The sequence below is a fragment of the Rousettus aegyptiacus genome, unplaced genomic scaffold (assembly GCF_014176215.1).
Source record: "Rousettus aegyptiacus isolate mRouAeg1 unplaced genomic scaffold, mRouAeg1.p scaffold_m13_p_5, whole genome shotgun sequence".
Taxonomy (NCBI): Eukaryota; Metazoa; Chordata; class Mammalia; order Chiroptera; family Pteropodidae; genus Rousettus; species Rousettus aegyptiacus.
In genome coordinates, this window is record NW_023416308.1 from 45,855,465 (window position 1) to 45,874,787 (window position 19,323).

The 19,323-nt window shown below is 36.0% G+C and overlaps 1 protein-coding gene and 1 pseudogene across 5 annotated transcripts in view; one reads left to right on the forward strand and one right to left on the reverse strand.

Moving 5' to 3' along the window:
- ALG9 (ALG9 alpha-1,2-mannosyltransferase) overlaps window positions 1-19,323 on the forward strand; it is a 76,372-nt gene that overhangs the window by 9,268 nt on the left and 47,781 nt on the right. For 4 of the 5 annotated variants that reach the window (XM_036220501.1, XM_036220500.1, XM_036220503.1 and 1 more), the window contains exons 5-9: window positions 1,539-1,627; window positions 3,373-3,508; window positions 7,605-7,692; window positions 7,986-8,091; window positions 16,771-16,893. In XM_036220501.1, the coding sequence (XP_036076394.1) occupies window positions 1,539-1,627; window positions 3,373-3,508; window positions 7,605-7,692; window positions 7,986-8,091; window positions 16,771-16,893 (542 nt within the window). The remainder of the gene's footprint in view (window positions 1-1,538; window positions 1,628-3,372; window positions 3,509-7,604; window positions 7,693-7,985; window positions 8,092-16,770; window positions 16,894-19,323) is intronic. The other variant, XM_036220502.1, reaches the window with a different exon arrangement.
- LOC118603740 lies at window positions 5,969-6,084 on the reverse strand (annotated as a pseudogene).

The following is a 19,323-nucleotide window of genomic DNA, read 5'->3' on the forward strand; positions in this document are numbered from 1 at the left end:
TTTAAGTTATTCTGGGTTGGTAGTGTCCCCAGGCAGCTTGCAAAAACAAATATAAAATTTTTTTACAGAAGTGAATCCTTAACACACATGTCAAAAAATTACCACAGATAAAGTTCTAGTGAACAAAAATTATAATAATAAATCACAAAGCACAGAAGGGAATAAAGCATTATGAGTAAGAACCAGCAGACGTAATAATCAACAGAAAGCTGACCTGCAAAACCTCATTTATTAGAAATTATTAAAATAGAATGTAAAATAAGTATATTTAATATTTTTAAAGAAACGAGGGAATTTAAAACATGAATGAGAAACAAGAAACTAAACAAACAGAGTGAAAGGGAGCTTACAAAATGGGAGAAAATAATTGCAAACCATATATCTGATAAGAGATTCATTTCCAAAATATATAAGGAATTCCTCTACAACTCAATAGCAAAAGAAACCCTAATAATCTGGACCAAAGGCTTGACTGGAAGTCCAAAAAAAAAAAAAAAAAAAAAAAAAAGACAACAAATGTTGGCGAGGCTATAGAGAAATCGGAACCATTGCACACTGTTGTTGCTGAGAATGCAAAATGGTACTGCTACCATGGAAAACAGTATGAGGTTCTTTAAAAAATTAAAGGTAGAACTACGGGTATTCCAGCAATCCCATTTCTAGGTATTTATCTAAAAGAATTGAAATCAGAATCTTGAAGAGGTATCTGCACTCTCATCTTCGTTGCAGCAGTATTCACAGTAGCGAAGATTGGGGAGAAAGGAAAAATGGGAAGTTGCTCATCAATGGGTGTACAATTTCAATTACGCAGTATGAATTAGTTCTAGATATCTGCCGTACAGCATTTTGCCTATAGATAATAATACTTACTTTTTACACTTAAAAACCTGTTGAGGATAGATCTCATATTAAGCATTCTTACCACAATAAAATAAGATTAAAAAAAGATTTTTTTTAAAAAAACTGAGACTCTAAAAATGACTAGGCAGATTTGAAAAAGAACCAAACATTCTAGAAATGAGAATATAATAATTGATATTTAAAATTCAGTGGGTAGTTTAAACATGGTTTGACACTGCTAACAAATGAGAAGATTGATCTGAAGAAATTACTAAGAATGTAGTACAGAGTGACAACAAAAGGAAATATGAAAGAGGTTAAGAAAAAAGGGTTAAGATTATTCACTGCAGCACTATTCATAATTGCCAACATTGGAAACAACCTATATGTCCACTGACCTTGTGTAGAGTTGAAAGATCTGATATGTATCTAATCAGATTCTGGGAGCTTATAGGGAGAATGGGGAGACGTTTTCAGGAAAGTAGTTGCTAAAAATTTTTCGGAATTGATGAACCACATAAGGAATAAGAACATTTGGGGTTTTTATGCACAGGAAAATTGCTAACAAACCTGTTGAGACAGTTCTGTATTTGACTTTACATCTTTAGTGTTCTCTGATGCAGGCATGTTTTTGTCCTTTAATTTGACATTTCCATCCCTAATATTTGCTGTGCTGATAGTCTTTGCCTTTCTTCTAGAGCTGTGTGCAAGAAGTTTGGGCTGCATGTGAGTCGAATGATGCTAGCCTTCTTGGTTCTCAGCACTGGTATGTTTTGCTCATCATCAGGTAAGTAAAAGAGCAGGTGAGGGTATAACAGATTCACTGTCTCACAGATGCATTGAAAGAACTTGTCCAGATAGAGGTCATATTTGTATGTTAGTAATTTGCAGACCACTGTGATCTACATGATCTTGATTGACCTTTACAACAATCGTATGGTACTAAGTAAGATAAATACTTTCTCATTTTTGCTGATGAGGATGCTAAAACTTAGAAAGGTGAAATGACTTACTGAAAGTCAAAGAATTCATAAGTGGTAGAGTTGTTATTTTCATCAGGTTGCTTTCTATTACATTATTGTATTTTTTATCACTGCAAGACTGAAAAGCACCTACTCCCTTTTTTTCTTCTTTGGGGCTTTTTAAACATTAAGCTTATAGAAAATGAGAATGAAAACCTTAATCTAGAGTGGTGACTTTTAAATTATGCTGCCAGTGAACATTTGTGTTCTATCAGCTAACCCAAGGTAGCCTGTTGCCAAAAGGTAGCCTGTTCCAAATTCTTCAGAAAAAATTATTACTAGATACAATTATCTTAATTTTAATTTCTGCTTGTGTGTACCTGAATCGAGTATGTATACTAAATTCACACAAAAAACTATCCAGCACACAAGTATATATTTTTCCTTCATTGACTATCAAAATCCATGTTGTTCTTCAGAGACCTCAGGGATCCATACCTGGAAAATTTTGAGAGCCAATATTCTAAATGTGACTGCTCTCTATGTGCTGAGCTGGGAGAGACCTCAGATTCCTCTGCTCCCATTGTCCTCTCCATCAGCAGTAGAATGAGGAGCTTTGGATGGCATTGATACTATTTAGTATTTATCTGTAAAGTTGTACCCCACATGTTGTTTTTATTACTCTGCTATTCCTAAAATTGATTCTTATATGAGAGAGATTCCTGGGAGTGTCTTTAGTTTTGTAATCTCAAATGAGGATGTTAAGGCACAGATAAGTTAAAGGCATCTTTTGATAAAGAGCCTCTGAACTCTTTGCTGAGTTTCTTAAATCATATTGCCTGTTCATCCTGGTTCTTTTTGGAGTTGGTACTGACTTTTCTTCTCTAGCACTAGATAAAGCAGGCCTCATACAGCAAGGAGAGGCAAATCTGCATTTTTGTGTAGTTGATAGAAACACTGGAAAAATGTCACTGTTGCAGAGAACCTCTGCTGTATACAACAGCAAAGTAATATTAGATGGAAATAATTCGGGGGACATCTAAAGGCAAAACTTATCTGTGTCAGTGAATGCAAGATGCAAAGCAGTGCTGCTATCCCACATTTGGCCTTTGAGAAGGCTTGCTAGAATTCCTATAGAGTACAGGTTGGTACTAGGACAGTCTCAGAAGACTATCAAAAGATAAATTCCTTCAGAAATAGATTGTCATCAATGGCTCTAAGTTCACTGAAGCATATTCCCTGCCTGCAAATATAACCTGGGGATATACTTGAGAAACCTGAAATTCTGTAAGTTTTAGGTTTGGAGTACAGTCTAGAAGAATGGCATAATTAGTATTATGTAATGAGCAAGTGTTTGTACCTAAAAACAAGAGTGAGAAAATAAGAAAATGATTGTACTTCATTTTTTTAAAGAGTATCACTTTACTGTCCATTTCTAATATAGCATTGCTTAAAATATGTTCCTGGTTATTGACATTTTGCCATGTAGGAAAGTTTTTAATAATTAACATCCAGTAAATCTCAAATTCTTGTCCCCCCTTCCTTTTTTTTCATTTCTTTTCCCTTGCAGCGTTCCTTCCTAGTAGCTTCTGTATGTATACTACGTTGATAGGCATGACTGGCTGGTATATGGACAAGACTTCCATTGCTGTGCTTGGAGTAGCAGCTGGGGCTATCTTAGGCTGGCCATTCAGCGTGGCTCTTGGGTAAGAAACTAACACAATTCATCCTCCTTGTATCACTAGGCATAATGTTAGGCTATTTCCATATTCCCTGGACAGAACTATAGTTAGAGGAATTATTTGGGTCTATAAAGACAGAGAAATGGAACAATATTTCTCTTAGTGCTTATTGTTTTGATTAATTCTAATAAGAATGGTGACTATTCAGCACCTGCTCTATGTTAGGTGCTGCTAAGCCCCTTATAAACTTTTCCCCTAAACCTTATAACAACTCTGCAAAAGAAATACAGTTATCAGTGCTTTATAAAATAAAAAAAAGTAGAGTCCAAGAGCTTGAGTAATTGCCTTTAAGATTGTTTGCTTTTTGATCCAGGCGTTTTCTCCACAGTGCACCACCCTGTGCTATGCATTTTCCTAGTTACCAGGGCTTGAAATCTGAGTTTCCTGTCAGTCCTTCTTTCTTACCCCCAGCATCTTTTTTTCCAAGTTCCACAGTATCTCTCATTCCTTTTGTACTTTTTGTTCCCACTACTTCTATTTTAGTTTGTGCTGCTTTGATTTATTCCTTCTACCACTAGTAATTTAGAAAAATATTTTAGTTTGATGTTATTATAGTAGTAGTATATATTTTTAAAAAGTACCAGATTGTATGAGGTAAAAAGAATTCTTAATTCTTTTCTCCTCTAACAAATCTTCAAAGCTCGTCACTGCTAATAGTTTTGTATATATCTTTCAAGAAATTATCCTTCTGTATATAAGTGCATACACATGTACATACACATATACAATGTATACCTATCTAAATTCTTAAAACATAGAATTCTGTACACATGTGTATCTTCTGTACATGGGTTTATTGTTCTTTGTATCAATTTCATAGCATTTTATTATATAGCTGTCCATAATTTACTTAGCCATTGCTTTATGATTAGACATTTGATTTTTACTTTTTTGCTATTACATGCAATACTTCAGTGAACACTTTTGTACATATATCTATATATTTGTGAAAATTTATAAATTTCCAGAAGGGGAGTTACTAAGCAAGAGAATAGGCATTTAAAATTTTAATTGTCTTTTAAAGTCCTGTTTCCCCACCTCCAATCTTTTCTTCTGTTTTGCATATCATCCTCAAATTATTATATTCTTCAAGATTTTGTGTGATATCTACTTTTATACTTTCTTTCTCTCAACCATTTTGATTCTTTCCATTTCTTTATATCTAGTCCAATCATTTCTTAAGCTTCACTCATACATATTCCTAGCAGCCTATTAGATATCTCCATTTATATAGCTAAACATTTACAAAACTGAACTCATTACCTTCCCTTCATATCTGTTTCTTTACTTATATTTCTCTGTAAGTGAATGGTACTATTATCTTTGGCCGAGCCAGGAACCTGAAAATTATTTGTGACTCTTTACTCTTTCCCATATCCTATTAATTTATTATATTTCCTGAATATCTTTGGAATCTGACTACTTATCTTCACCTCTTATTGCTCCTGAATTACTATTCAGCCTCTTGAATGTTCTTCCTGTCTCTAGTATTGATCCTTGTAAATCTGCTCTCCACATTCAAACTAGAGTTATCTTCCCAAAATGCAAATATGATTGTATCACTACCTGTTTTAGTTTATTAAATTCTATAATAACTTCCCCATTGTCCTCTGTCAGAGATTGGCAACCTATGGTCTGTGGGCCAGCTGGCCTGTTTTTTGTACAGACCAAGAACTCAAATTTTTGCATTTTTTAAAGGGTTGTAAAAAACAATACACGTACACAGAAGAATATGTAACAGAGACCGACCATATGTAGCCTGCACAGCCTAAAATATATACTATTGGGTCCTGTTGCCAACCCCTGCTTTATGGTGTCCAAACTCTAAAGTGACTCACAAAGCCTTTACCGATTCTGTCTCTCAGCCTCTCTCTCTCTCTCTCTTTTTTTTTTTTTTACCTTTCCAGCCTCCTTTTGTCAATTCCTCCATTCCTTTTACTCTCTACTCCATCTACACTGAACTTCATGAGTTCCCCAAATACCTCTGGGTGGTATGTTTCGATTGGTCTGCCTTTAGCCAAAATAAGTGATTTCAGGATCACAGTCAATCAGTTAGCAATCTGCCATCATTTATTGAATACCTTGTGGTAGATGTGGCTGATATTGTGATAAATAAAACAATTATGGTTTCTGTTCTTTGGAGCTTTAATTTTAGTAGGAAAGATAGACATTGAACAAGTAATTAAAAGTTAATGCATATATGTGTTATTAACTGTAGAGTCAGCTTCAACTCCTAGTGACTCTATGAATGAGTGATGTCCATAATGTCCTGGCTTTATCAGCCCTGCTCAGCTCCTGTACACTCATGCCTATGACTTCTTTTATGGAGTCAATCCATATCATAGTTGGGCTTCGTCTTTTTCTGATGCCTTCCATTTTTTCCCAGCATTTTTGTCTTTTTCTTTTTAATTTTTATTTTATTTATGCCTACAGCACCTTGTCTTCCTAGATGGTCTCCCATCCAAGTACTAACCAGGCCCGACCCTGCTTAGCTTCCGAGATCAGACATCGGGCTTGTTCAGGGTGGCATGGCCTTAGACCATGAACTGTGACTCCACTGGGGTGCAAACCCAGGACCTTCTGTGTGTAAAGCAGACGTGCTAACCGCTACTCTATGGAACCACATCTGCATTTTTGTCTTTTTCAAAGCACCCTGCCTCATCAAAGGAGAAATATAGGTGCTATGGGAAAAGTAACTGGTTAGGGAGGGAAAAAATGAAAACACAAAATGTTAATCCACTGGGGTGGTTCCATAGAGTAGTTGTTAGCATGTCTGCTTTACACACATAATGTCCTGGGTTTGCGCTCCAGTAGAGCCACAGTCCATACCCCTGGGTGCGCCAGGCCCCCCTCGGTGTGCGCCATGAGCGTGTGGGATGAGACACCCCACCTTCAGAGATCCAGTTCTTAAGGGGAGAAGGGAACATCCGTAGGTCAGGGGTGGAAATTGGGGGGAGTGGAATTCAAAAAAAATGTTAATGTACAATTTAGGTAATAGAATGTGAAAGTTCAAATCGGAAGACATCATGTGATAGCATGTGACATTGCCAAATAAGTGGTCTAGATGGTGGTGCAATATAAATTCAGAGATGGGAGAAATTGGGTTTTGCGGAGATTTTATGGAAGAGGTGGGAGTGGAGCTTCTGGTTCACATTTGGGTAGATTCTCTGTAAACAGATTGGTGTGGAGAGGGAGTTTTTGTGATTAGAGCATGGATAAAGGCTCAGACTAGAGTCCTAGATTTGAAAGTTATGGATATGAAGGCGATCGTTCATGGAACAAGAGTAGAAGCACCTACTGAGAAAATGAGTGTAGAAAAAGGAGCAGAAGCTTGTATTTGGGAGATATGACCGTGATAGAGCACCACAATGGGGAAGGGAAAAAAGAAGTGTAGAAAGGAGCACTAGGGAAGAGATCAGAAAAGAACAGGAGCTAGGGAATCTAAAGAGGAAGGAACAGATGTGACATAGTGGGTCTGGCTGAGAGGTGGTTTCTATTGACCTTAGACAAGTCTTAATAGCTTGGTGCTAGGCCTTAAGGAAGACATAGTAAAGACAACACATATATGCTTCTTGGGAAGGCAACATGCATATACCCCTAGCTTGAGGAACTTAAGTGCAAGGAAGTAGAGCAAACGGTGTTCTATCAGAATCAAAGTCAAGTTTGTAATATGATATTGCTAAAATCTTAATATGTCATGGAAGGGAGAAAGTAATTTGGCAGGGTAATGTAGGTCAATTAATTTTACATTTACTTAAAATTAATATATTTGAAATGTGTGTTGCACATAAATATGTATAAAATGGAGCCCATTCTTGAAGCTCATTATTTATATATCTTGTACATTGTGGAATGTATAGCACTCTGATGAATCCTGTGAAGAGAATAGTATATTTTTAAGAGACATTTTCACATGTACCACCTTTCTTCCCTCACTATAACTGCTAGAAATGTTTTATTCTCAGTTCATCATGAGGTATGTGTAAATCTGACCTGTTTGAGTCTATATGTCCATATTCTAAGTATTTAACTCCCTACTTTCTATTTCTCTGTTAAATAGTTTACCTATTGCCTTTGATTTGTTGGTCATGAAACACAGGTGGAAGAGTTTCTTTCACTGGTCACTGGTGGCCCTAATACTCTTTCTGGTGAGTTTTCTCTTGTTTTGTTCTAAAGTTGTAATGAAAGGAACTCTTTTTTTTTTTTCTTTTTTAATTTAATTTGACTTGTCGGGGTAACATTGGTTAATAACATAAGTTTCAGGGGTACAATTTTATAATACGTCATCTATATGCCATTGTGTGAAAGTAAATTCTGGTGTGAGAAAGAGAACATTAGGAGTTGATTCTGTTTTTCATTCTGAAATTTATCCTATTAGCATTATGAAAATGTTGCCAGAGCAAAATTCTAGAATTGCTATGTATTTTCTGCTTTGTTATAGGTGCCTGTGGTGGTCATTGACAGCTACTATTATGGGAAGTTGGTGATTGCACCACTCAACATTGTTTTGTATAATGTCTTTACTCCACATGGACCCGATCTTTATGGTAAGGGCATTATGAGATTGGGGAAGAGTTAGGAGATAGCTTAATTTGCTTGAGCTTTGAAATTTTAATTCACTTGCCTCATTTTATCAAATATAGCATTTCTTTGCTGGTAATATTTTTTTCTTATTTAAAAAGAAGTGAAATTTGAATATAGCACAGTGATGATATGTTGACACTAAATATTTTTCCTTGATTATTGTGATATTTAGGTCTAGCTTTCTACTGGTCCTGCTGTTATTCTCAATTTCAAAATATTGAGGACTGTGTTGGATATGCCATGGCTTTTGATACTACTTTTTAATTAAAAGTCACTTTTTTCTCTTCTCATTGGAAAATGAGTGTGATAAAAAATAAAATAAAAAATAAAAACATAATTTCATAATCTCCAAATAGCTATTGTTAACACCTTAGAATATATTCCTCCAGGCATTTTTAATACATATACACATTTGGTATTACTTTTTCTTTCTTTTTAAATTTTTATTTTATTATATTTTGTTTAGTTGACATATATTATCTCAGGTATACACCAACGATTGGACATTTATATAATTTACAAAGTGATCACCCCAATAAATCCAATACTCATCTGACACCACATGCAGTCATTGCAATACTACTTCCCCATGACTGTTTTGTAACCACCAGTTTGTACCTCCCAATCCCTGCCTCTTCACTTATCTCTCCAACCCCCCATCAAAATGCTCTCTTTGTTTATAAACTTGTTTCTGTTGTTTGTTTATTCTGTTCTCTGGATTCCACATATAAGTAAAATCACATGACATTTGTCTTTCTCTGTCTGACTTACTCAACACAATACCATTTAGGTCCATCCATGTTGTTATAGATGACCAGATTTCATTTACTTTTATTGCTTAGTAATATTCTATTGTATGTATATATCATGCCTTCTTTATCCATTCGTCCATAGATAGACACCCTAGTTGCCACCATATCTTGGCTATTGTAAATAATACTTCAGTGAACATATGGATGCACGAAGTAGTGTTATGGTTTTCTTTGGATAAATACCCAGAAGTGGGATTACTGGGTCTTTCTTTGTCTTTTGTTATAGTCTTTGTTTTAAAGTCTGTTTTGTCTGGTATTAATATTGCTACCACAGCTTTTTTGCTTGTTCATTTCCATTTTCATTAAATATTATTTTCTATCCCTTTATTTTCAGTCTGTGTGGGTCTTTTGAGTCTCCTATAGACAGCACATTGTGTAAGGGTTTTGTTTTCTTATCCATTCAATCACCATATGTCTTTTGATTGGAGCATTTAATCCATTTAAATTAATTATTGCTAGATATGTACTTTTCACCATTTTATTATTTATATTTTAGCTTTGTCTTGTCTTGGAAGCTCTTTGTCCTTCAATTCTAAATGATAGCTTTGCTGAATAGAATAATCGTGGTTGTAGGTCCTTGCTTTTCATCACCGAATATTTCATGACAATCCCTTCTGGCTTGCAAAAATTCTGTTGAAAAAGCAGCTGAGAGTCTTATTGGAGCTCCCTGATCGGTAACTAACTGCTTTTCTCTAGATGCTTTTAAGATTCTCTCTTTGTCTTTTAACCTTTGGCATTTTAATTATGTTTTGTGTTGGTATGGGCCTCTTTGGTTCATTTTGTTTGGAACCTTGCAGTACATTCCTCCAGACATTTTAAACACACACACACACACACACACACACACACACACACACACACACAGTATTACTTTTTATTTTTTAATTCTCATTACTCCAGTATCAGGCATTAAGGGAGAAAGTTAGAAAATCTCTAGACAAATCTTAGCAAATGGGAGGATGGGTAGTGTTGATATAAGAAATGTCTAAACCTGTAGCGAATTGTTATGAGTTTCTTTGAGCCAAATTGATGATATATGCTGGGGAGCAAGTTCTCTGGAGGATAACAGTTTTGCACCTTTTTTTTTTTTTTGCATTTGAAATTAAAGAGGGAACACAAGGAAGATTACATAAAGGTTGGGGAAAATGAGGTGGAGATTAGATTACAGGTTAAGGTTATGTGCTCTCTGGAGGGTGGTAAAGTCTTAAAAGTGGTGTTTCAAAGGCCTGTTAACCTAGATGCACAGAAACAATGGACAGGGCTTGCTTAAGGCAAAGATAAGCCCTTTACCGAAGAAGTTAGGCAGCATATAACTTGCTCAGTTAGGAATTTATGATCAGATAACCCCGTGAGATTACTTTTCATAGAACTCTGTTTTTCATCCACAGTAGTTTGGCCAGTTAGGGTAAAGAGGGGGAAAAAATGGAATGCCTTTAGTCTCCATTTTATCTCCTATTTCCACCCCTCCCCAGATGCCTATGTCTCAGTCAGCCATTTTTTTCCTTTTTTTCCCTAGCCAGCCATTTGGCTCCTGAGGACATTTGAGCTAGTGAAAGCTACAGAGCTAGAGATCTTTCTGATCAGATCATCCAAGTCAGTAAAAGTTTTGTGAGATAGTTTTTCATTAAAATAAGTATAGTTTCTTCTACCTTAATCTTTTGAAGGTCTTAGAGCTTCCATATATGTGATTGTCTTGGGGCTCTGCTATGAAGCAGGTTAACATTTTCTCTGTCCACATCTCTTGTCAATATAAACCGTGCCCACCATTTTTCTGTGCCACTCTGCCAATAGAGCCAACAGATTGAATGAGATTTAAGTAAGCATATGAATGAAACTTAATTGGGCCTTCTGGGATTTTGGAAACATTGTTATTTTAGATAGCAAGTAATGGATTAAACAAAAAGTGTTTTGTTCAGTGAACTGACTTCAAAAACTGCATGGTTAGAGATAATTGCTAAGTGAAGGAATTTTAATAGGCTCTTTTATGACTCCCAGATCCCCAAGGATGTGAGAAAAAGCCCCAGTTTTAAGCTTTTGCCCCTAGATGTCTCCCTTTAGCTAGGGTTTGCATGTTTTAAATTGTTCCTTGTTATACTTAGTTTACTTATAAAGTTTTATTTGATTCTACAAGATGAGGGAGATTCCTCTTAAACCCAGATTACATGTTAGAAATTGATTTATATGGAACTTATCGGAAACATGATACTCATTATGTGTGGGTGAATAAATTGTGTTCATTCGAATTTAATTTTGAAAAATTGATTTCTCCACCTTTTAAATGGGTTATAACATATTGATATTCTGACTGCTTACTTGTAAAACTTCGAGACTATATGAAAGTTACCTATTTTTTGTAGTCTTCTAGATTAATAAGGTTTATAAATCTGGAAATAAGCAGATTGGTAGGGAGAGTAGGAAAGAAAGAATACATTCTGATTTAAGTTTATTTTTGTGTTCTAACAGTGGGCCAGTCAGGGATCCCCACAGTGGGTTTTTGGGATCCAACAGAGCAGTGCCCAGTCTTTCCCTGGATGCTAATGTCTGCTTTTCATTTTGGCCAACATTTTACTGGGAAAAGTCCTTGGAGCTCTGTTCTGCCTGCATTAATGAATCTGGGATACCTTCAGTTCAGATTTTGCTATTTCGGATGTACTTTCCTAGTGATAAAAAAAGCTTTGTTGGGACAGTGGGAATTGTCATACTGGGCATCAGGAGGACTGATGTAAGGCTGTAGTCAGCCAGACTTTTAGGGGGTTGTCCCTTTATTTATTTGTTTGTTTGTTTGTTTGGAGGTAACATTGGTTAGTAATATTATGTAAATTTTAAGTATACAACATTATTACTCGATATCTGTACACTCTATTACATGCTTACCACCAAAAGTCTAGTTTCCGTCTGTTGTTACTAGGAACTAGTTGTTCCTTGAGAGTAGAAGTTTTGTGCCTTTACCTCGTCTTTGAACTTGACAATTTTCGGAGGGGATTCTGATTTCTATTCTTTTAGAGAGTGTTATCTCCTTTTTGCTTTAGCAGGTCTACAGAGAGAATACTTCTTCCATCTTAGGAGCAGGCAGTCTTTGTGTATTCTAGGTCTTTGAGGAAGATTGGTCATGGGTGGATGGATGATGGATGGATGGATGGACGGACAGACAAATTATGGAGTACTCTCAGATTACATTAGTGCCCTGAGCCCTGATCACTGTAATGTCCTAGAACTGTTTTGGTTAGACCTGTTGTGTACTAGGTTGAGATTTTCTTGATGCCAGATAAGAATAATAGAGGTCAAAGCGCTTCTTAAACCACAAAATACTTTATGATTATCAGCTAATTTTATTATAATTGGTGAGTCCATTCAGGAAATATCAAAGACTTATCTTCTTTAGCTATGGTAGGCATACTATTTCTTAACTTAATATTAAAAATGCATTGTTCTGTTAGTTTTTGCATATACCCTTTAATGCTATTTCTATACATAAGAATATAGTAAGCCTCTAAATACTTCTTGAATGAATTGATAAATTGATTTGAATTAAAGAAACCTCGAATAAATTGATTTTGAGCATTTATCATGTGTCCTCATAGAACTTGCAGACACATGAATAGATAATTACAGTGCAATGTATTGCATGCTACAGTGAAAAGATAAGAAATCATAGGAGGAAGTCTATCTGGTGGTGTCAAGAAAGACTTCTTAGAGTTGATGGGCCTTGAGCTGAGGCTGGAAGGAAAAGTAGACACAAGGGAGGTACATTTCAGACAAATAGAATGTCACGTGTAGGGACTGCTGAGACAAAAAGATTGAGTATTGAGTTCTTAAAAAACTTGAATTAGTTTTACCCCATTAACTGAATTTTAGGTAGAAACTACAGACATGAGCAAGATAATTTCCATCTCTCTGTCATGATTGTAATAGTATAAATATTTACTCTCTCTATGGTTCCTGGCTTTCCAAGGGACCTTTCTGTGCTTTCTTGGCAAGATAGCATATATTAACGACACATTCTAGACCTGAGCATGTCTTTTGAAGCCAGGGGCAAGAAAGTTTTCATAACTATTAATTACAACAGCTTTTTTTTGTTATTGAATGCCTACTGTATATCATGCATTTTATACATACAGTCTGCTTCTCCCTATAAGAACTCTGTTAGATAGGCATTATTTATCCTTATTCCCAGATGAGGAAACCAAGGTGGAGATAGTGAGAGACTTGCCACATAGTTAAATAAGTGAAATGGCAGAAATGGGATAAGAAGCCAGGTTTGTTTGTCTCAAAAGTCGCTGAAAACAGCCTTAGCAAAACCCTGGAGTTTAGCTATTGAGATTCTACAAGAGAATAAGCTTTCAAAAACAGAGCAGAAGTTGTGGGTCCTAGAAGATAAGACCCCATCTATAGAATGGGCAGGAAGTTGTACCTTTGAAAGTCTGGTACAATTTGGCTTGGCGGGTGATCAGGAACCCCTGGAGAGCTTTGATGGCAGGATGACATGCACACTGGCAGGCTCCTTTACACTGTACCAGACCCTTATCGAATGAAAAAGAATGTTTGGACGAGGCAATACTTGGCATTTAGGAAATTTAGAGTGGTATAGATGTAAAATTGCAAAGTCTTAGCTAAAACATCTCTATGGAGTCAAAGATCAAGAGGTGAAATTTAGGATTCTAAAAAAGAACGTGGTCCTGGCACTGAATTTGCTTCTTATCCCTGTAGTATTTCGAGTTCTCAGATGTTGAGGCTGATAAGTATTTTCGAGTATTTAGTGAAGAGTGTTGCTCCCTGATGAATACACATGTCTAGGGAAGGCAGGAGGACAGGTAAAAGAAACACTCTTCCTTCAGAAATAACCAATCTGTTCGAGGTTGGTCACTTTGCAGCTTAGAATATGATCCTTGCCTGTTTGTGTTTTTATCAACATCTATTAGATCACTGGACAGGAAACTGCAGAAGGTAAAAATGAACGCCCTCTATTAAAAGGCCCACAGTTTCCCATTCATGCCAGAGCAGAGGATGGAGCCCCTGTGGAGTCTTTTGAGGCCTGCTTGGAGTTGATGGCTATTCAGTGCGGTTCTACAGCCTTCACTCTTTTGTTCATCATTTTTGTTGAACTTTGGTGGCTTTTCCCTCTTAGTGGTGCAAACTTGACATTTATAAGGATGGTTTACTATAATTTACTTCCTACAGTTCTATAAAATTATTAGCCTATAAAACGGTTCCTCGTCATTCAATCTATGGAACAGTAAGCATCCCTTCTTTTATCATCTTTCAAAGCTCCCTTTAGCTCATTCAAATGAAGGGAATTGAGGTACTTTTCCTTAAGAGGGAGGTTGGTGAGTCACTTCTTGCAGAGACCCTGCTTCCAGCTTTCTTTCTCCTTACCTTTTGCACCAGTTCAGTACTTAGCTTGTCATTCTGAAGCAGTTTTTCTGCTTGGTTCAACTTTCTGAACTATTTGATACTTTCTGAGCAGCAGCATTGACTATCTCCCTGGAGATAAAAGTTTTTACTCTTTTTTCTTTTAAGGCAGACGTCTCATCAATTAGGGGATTCACTATTTTTGTCCCTTTTTGCCCTTGGCTTATCCCCCAATTTTTGTCCCATCCTTTAGGAAAGTAACAGCCTAGCTGTGAACTTGGTCTGTGAGCTCTTAACACATAAAAATAATTGAGTTTACCAACTTAATACTTTTAGTTCTTCAACTCAGAGTTCAGTATACCTAGGCAAACAGATAGCCCTAATTAGAAGGTATAGTAAGTTGCTGGAAACTAAAGTGCTTCCCTGAAAAAACAAAAGAAAAAAACATGTATTTGCAAGAATCAAAGAGAAAGAGGCTTTTTTCTCTTGATGCTTAGCATCTGTAATAGATGAGGTAAAAGATGACCCCCTTTCTCTCTGGTCACTCTGCTTTTTCTTCTCAGGCTCAGATTTCCAGAATTTGTTAAGGGAAAAGACGGGTCAAAATGGATAGCACTGCTTCCACACTGGCAGTCAGGAGAGAACTGTGCAAAAGCTTATTTCTCTGGAAACCAGACTCCGAAAGGACTCAATTTAGAAAACGTGTCATTAAATATTAATTAAAATCCAGAGAAGACATATTATTTGTTTTGAAAATAAAACAATCTGTTAGTTTTCTGTAACTCAAAAGGTTATTTCTAAAGAATACAAAATTTAAATGTCTCTCATGAATTTGACCTGGGACAAGACCTTTTCCTAAATCATTTCAATCGTTGTGTTCAGATAGGAAGGAGTGAACTTTCCCAACAGGTGACTCACAATTGAACTTGAGTCCTTTCTCAGGGTACCCCCCTCTCCCTCTTATTCCTTCCCTAAATATTTCTGACATTATGGATTTGGTTTCTAATCTTATTTTGCTGTGCAAGCTGCAAAAATGTCAGGTTTTTCTGACTGTTCCTCTGCCTTCTGATTACCCTTTTAAGCAATGCTGATTGCAGGAAATTGCTGTGGTGCAAGGCGGGTGTCACAACACACAGTGATTAAAATCCGCATGTGTCATTCAGTGCCTGATTGAAGTAATCACACAAAAGGGACAGGCAGATGAAAATCCTGCTAAATGTGCAGAGGGGAGCTGTTTCTCATCATTCAGATTTAAGGATTTTGAGTTAAAGAATCAAAGCTAGTGTGAGTAAGGCTTGTGTTTTCAGTCATTTTGTTTTATTCTGAATCTTCAAAACTTCTGAGCAGGTTCTGGGTCTCTGAACATTGTTTTCCTCAGGAAAACAAGTTTTGCTATTTATCAAACACAAGGTCCTTATATACATGACTATTAAATAGTAGTCGAGCATATCAAGGGGCAAGATACTGAAATGTAAATGGGATGAACAGGTGAGAACAAAATGGCAAAGGCCTGAATAGCTCAGTCCTCCACTTCTGCCCCCTTCCCACATCAGATGCCAATGGAAAATCCAGGTTAACACCTGTGGTTCTAACCAACCAGCTGTAGGTTGGAAGTTCCAACAGTCCCCTCCTAGGGCTCAATTAATTTGCTAGAACGGCTCACAGAATTCAGAGAAACATTTACTTCCCTTTACCAGAATTATAATGGACACAAGTGAACAGCCAGATGCATAGAGCAAGGCATGTGGAAAGGGCTTGGCGCTTCTTTGAGCATGCCACTCTTCCAGCACTTTTGTGTTTACCAACCAGGTTGCTTTCTGAACCTAGTCTTTTTGAGTTTTTATGGAGGTTTCATTATATCAGCTCGATTGATTAAATCATTGGTTATTGGTGATTGAACTTTATTGCCAGCCCCTCTCCGCTCCCCTGAGGTGAGAGTTCCGGGGGGTAGGACTGAAATTTCTAACCCTGTATTCACAAGGTTGGCTCCCCTGGTAACCAGTCCCCTTCCTTAGGTTCTCTAAAGTCTCCTAATTAACATAACAAAAGACACTTTATCATTTTTATCACTTAAGAAATTCCAAACATTTTAGGAGTTTTGTACCAGGAATGGGGATGAAGACCAAATATATATTTCTTATTATAAATCAGTGTCACCACTAAGCTATTTAAATTATTTGATTGTTCTGAAAACGTGTTATTCCTATTCGGGCATAGCTATTTGGGCTGGATATAGTGGTCAGTATAGAAAATACAGCTTGATATTGGAAACTTGATTCTGTCATGACCAATCTCATTCTCTTTACATCTGCTCTTATGCTTCCTGTATGTGGCTGAGCATGGGAAGAATGGGCTTGTGGACATTCCTTAAGTCGGGGCATTGGATCACCATTACTCCAAGGAAGAACATTATAGAGTCAAAAAGTGTAATAGGTATCGAAGGCATCCACTGATGATTTCTTCTCTCTTTGTCTTCCTTAGGTACAGAGCCCTGGTATTTCTATTTAATTAATGGATTTCTGAACTTTAATGTTGTCTTTGCTTTGGCTCTTCTGGTCTTACCACTGACTTCTCTTATGGAATATCTACTGCAGAGATTTCATGGTGAGTGGTACAAGGGATGATAGTTTTTTGGGGAAAATAGAGCAAGTAACAATGTATACCAAAAAATGAAAAAGAATCTACTTGTTTATCCTCCAAATTCTTTTTATGACATTGGTCAGCTTACTGAATATTCGATCTATATTTGTAGATTATTTAGACCCCTGTTAAGATCTGGTTAATAACTGCAAGTTAAACTGACAAGGAAGAACTTGATATCCCTTAAAGTGAGGAAGTCAGTATCATTTACAGAACCACCCAGGGAGGCAAAAACACATAAAATCTCAGAAGAAAGGCCTATTTGAGTCTCTTCTATTTTTTGGAGAAGGGTGTGTTAACACTTCTGGTAGATTGCTTAAGATAATCAATACTAGAGGCGAATATTCTTTGGGAAATTACTTCCACCCAAAACTTGCAAACTAATCTGTATAGGGATTCCCCCAAATTGGATACTGAAGTGAGAGAAGCATTAGACTTCCTAAGAAGCATGATATTTCTTTGTTCCGTTTTGCTTCTGTGTTTGCATATTGTGGAAGGTTTGGTTTGTCGTTTATTTTGCTTCCTCTTATTCTGTATTACACAGCTAGTGCTTTCTCAAGCTGTTATAATTCTGAATATCTAGTGCCCATAGTTTCTTTTATGGAAGACAGCTTTGAGCAGAAGTGCATATGAGATTTGGAAAGAGGTTTTATTTCAGACTTTTCAGTCTCATTTGGATGCAACATAAATGATCCCCTCAGCCTACCCACCTGCATTCTGCTTTTCTACTATTAATGGTTTATAAAGAGTTCACTGTATTATAATAATAGGATATGAAAACAACCATCAGAGTCACTTTTGTTTGTTTGAAGACTTTTAACATAACCTTAATGCCATTATTCTAACAAAATTAACAGTCATTCCTTAATATCATTTAATAGCTAGTTGATATTCAGATTTTCTACATTGTCTAAAAAATATCTTTTTATAGTGAGTTTGTTTAAAGCAGGATCTAAACAAAGGTCATCTACTGAATTTTGTGTTATGTTTCTTAAGCTTTTTAAGAGATTCCCCATGTAACGTTTTTTCTCCTGAAGATTTCTGAAGAAACCAGGTTATTCATCTTATATAGTATCCCACATTCGGATTCAATCATTAGTTCCATTGAGGTGATAACTCATTCCTCCATTCCTTGTATTTCTTAAGGATCAATTAAAAAAAAATCTTTTTTCTGACTATAAAAGTAATTTATGCCTGTGTAAAATTTGGAAATGCTCGTGATAGAAATATAAAAACAGCACATTAGGCTGTTCTCTACAGTATGAATCCAATTTTGGTTTAGAAATGTATAATACACACACATGTCCACCTAGTGGAAAAATGACTGCTTTCTGTTTTTTTTTTAAATAATTTTTGTGTATTTTATAATAATGAGCAATACTTTTTTAAAAAAGAAAAAACATAAAAAAGTATAAAGAAGTAGGAAAGAAATTACCTGTTCATCCCATCATGTAGTACAACTGTGGTTACAATTTTGTATATTATATGGAAGATTTCAAAAATTTAGACCATATTTTTAAAATATATTTGTTACTTTTTAAGATCCAGAAGAGAAAAAGATTGTTTGCTTACAGAAGATTAACTTTCTAAGAAAATTCCAACCTAAAGTACTTCCTGAGGAGGTATAAATTTTAAATTATAGCCTAAAATCTCATGATAGAAATCTTAGAGTTAAAATTAAAAGATAAGCTTGTTATTGCAAGTCAAGAATTTTTATTTCTAAAGAGTTTTTGCAAACATACATATAATTTAGGAACGCTCAAGTAGGCATTGCTCTGGGGTGGGGTATTGGTGACAGTCCTGATCTTTACGTCTAAATTTACTGTTTATAGATGTAATGGACACCAGGAGGCGCTCTCTATCTACCATTTGCTAGGGAGTCCTGTGCACTGATCATTATCACTAATATAAACACAGTAGGGGATGCCTTCACTGTGGGTTGCAGGCTGATCACTCAGTGTTCATGTACCTAACCACAGGAACTTTCTAGCAGCTCTTTGTGTTCATTAGATTCTTTTAATTCTTTTACATGCTTTAAGTACATTTTGGTTCCAATTTGGGGATTCAGAGTGGATGGGTATTTGCAGAAGAGAAGAGAAAACTTGATCATTAAACTTCTTGAAGAATGCTTTTATATTTGCTTTAAAATAAACTCTTTGTCGTTTGTGGCTTGACTAAAACCAGTGATGGGTTTGAAAACTGAACTCTTTTTTTCCCTTTGATCTGTAGCTATTTGAACAGACCGATTGGTAAGAAGATTAATGTATTAAACAGAACATAGTAATTAAAACCCAAGAAATGAGTTTATGTTATGCTTTTGGTTAATCTCAAGGACCTTTAGTCTTAGTGCAGGGCTCATTAGAGAGAGATGGCATTTTTTTCTTCATCCAGTGT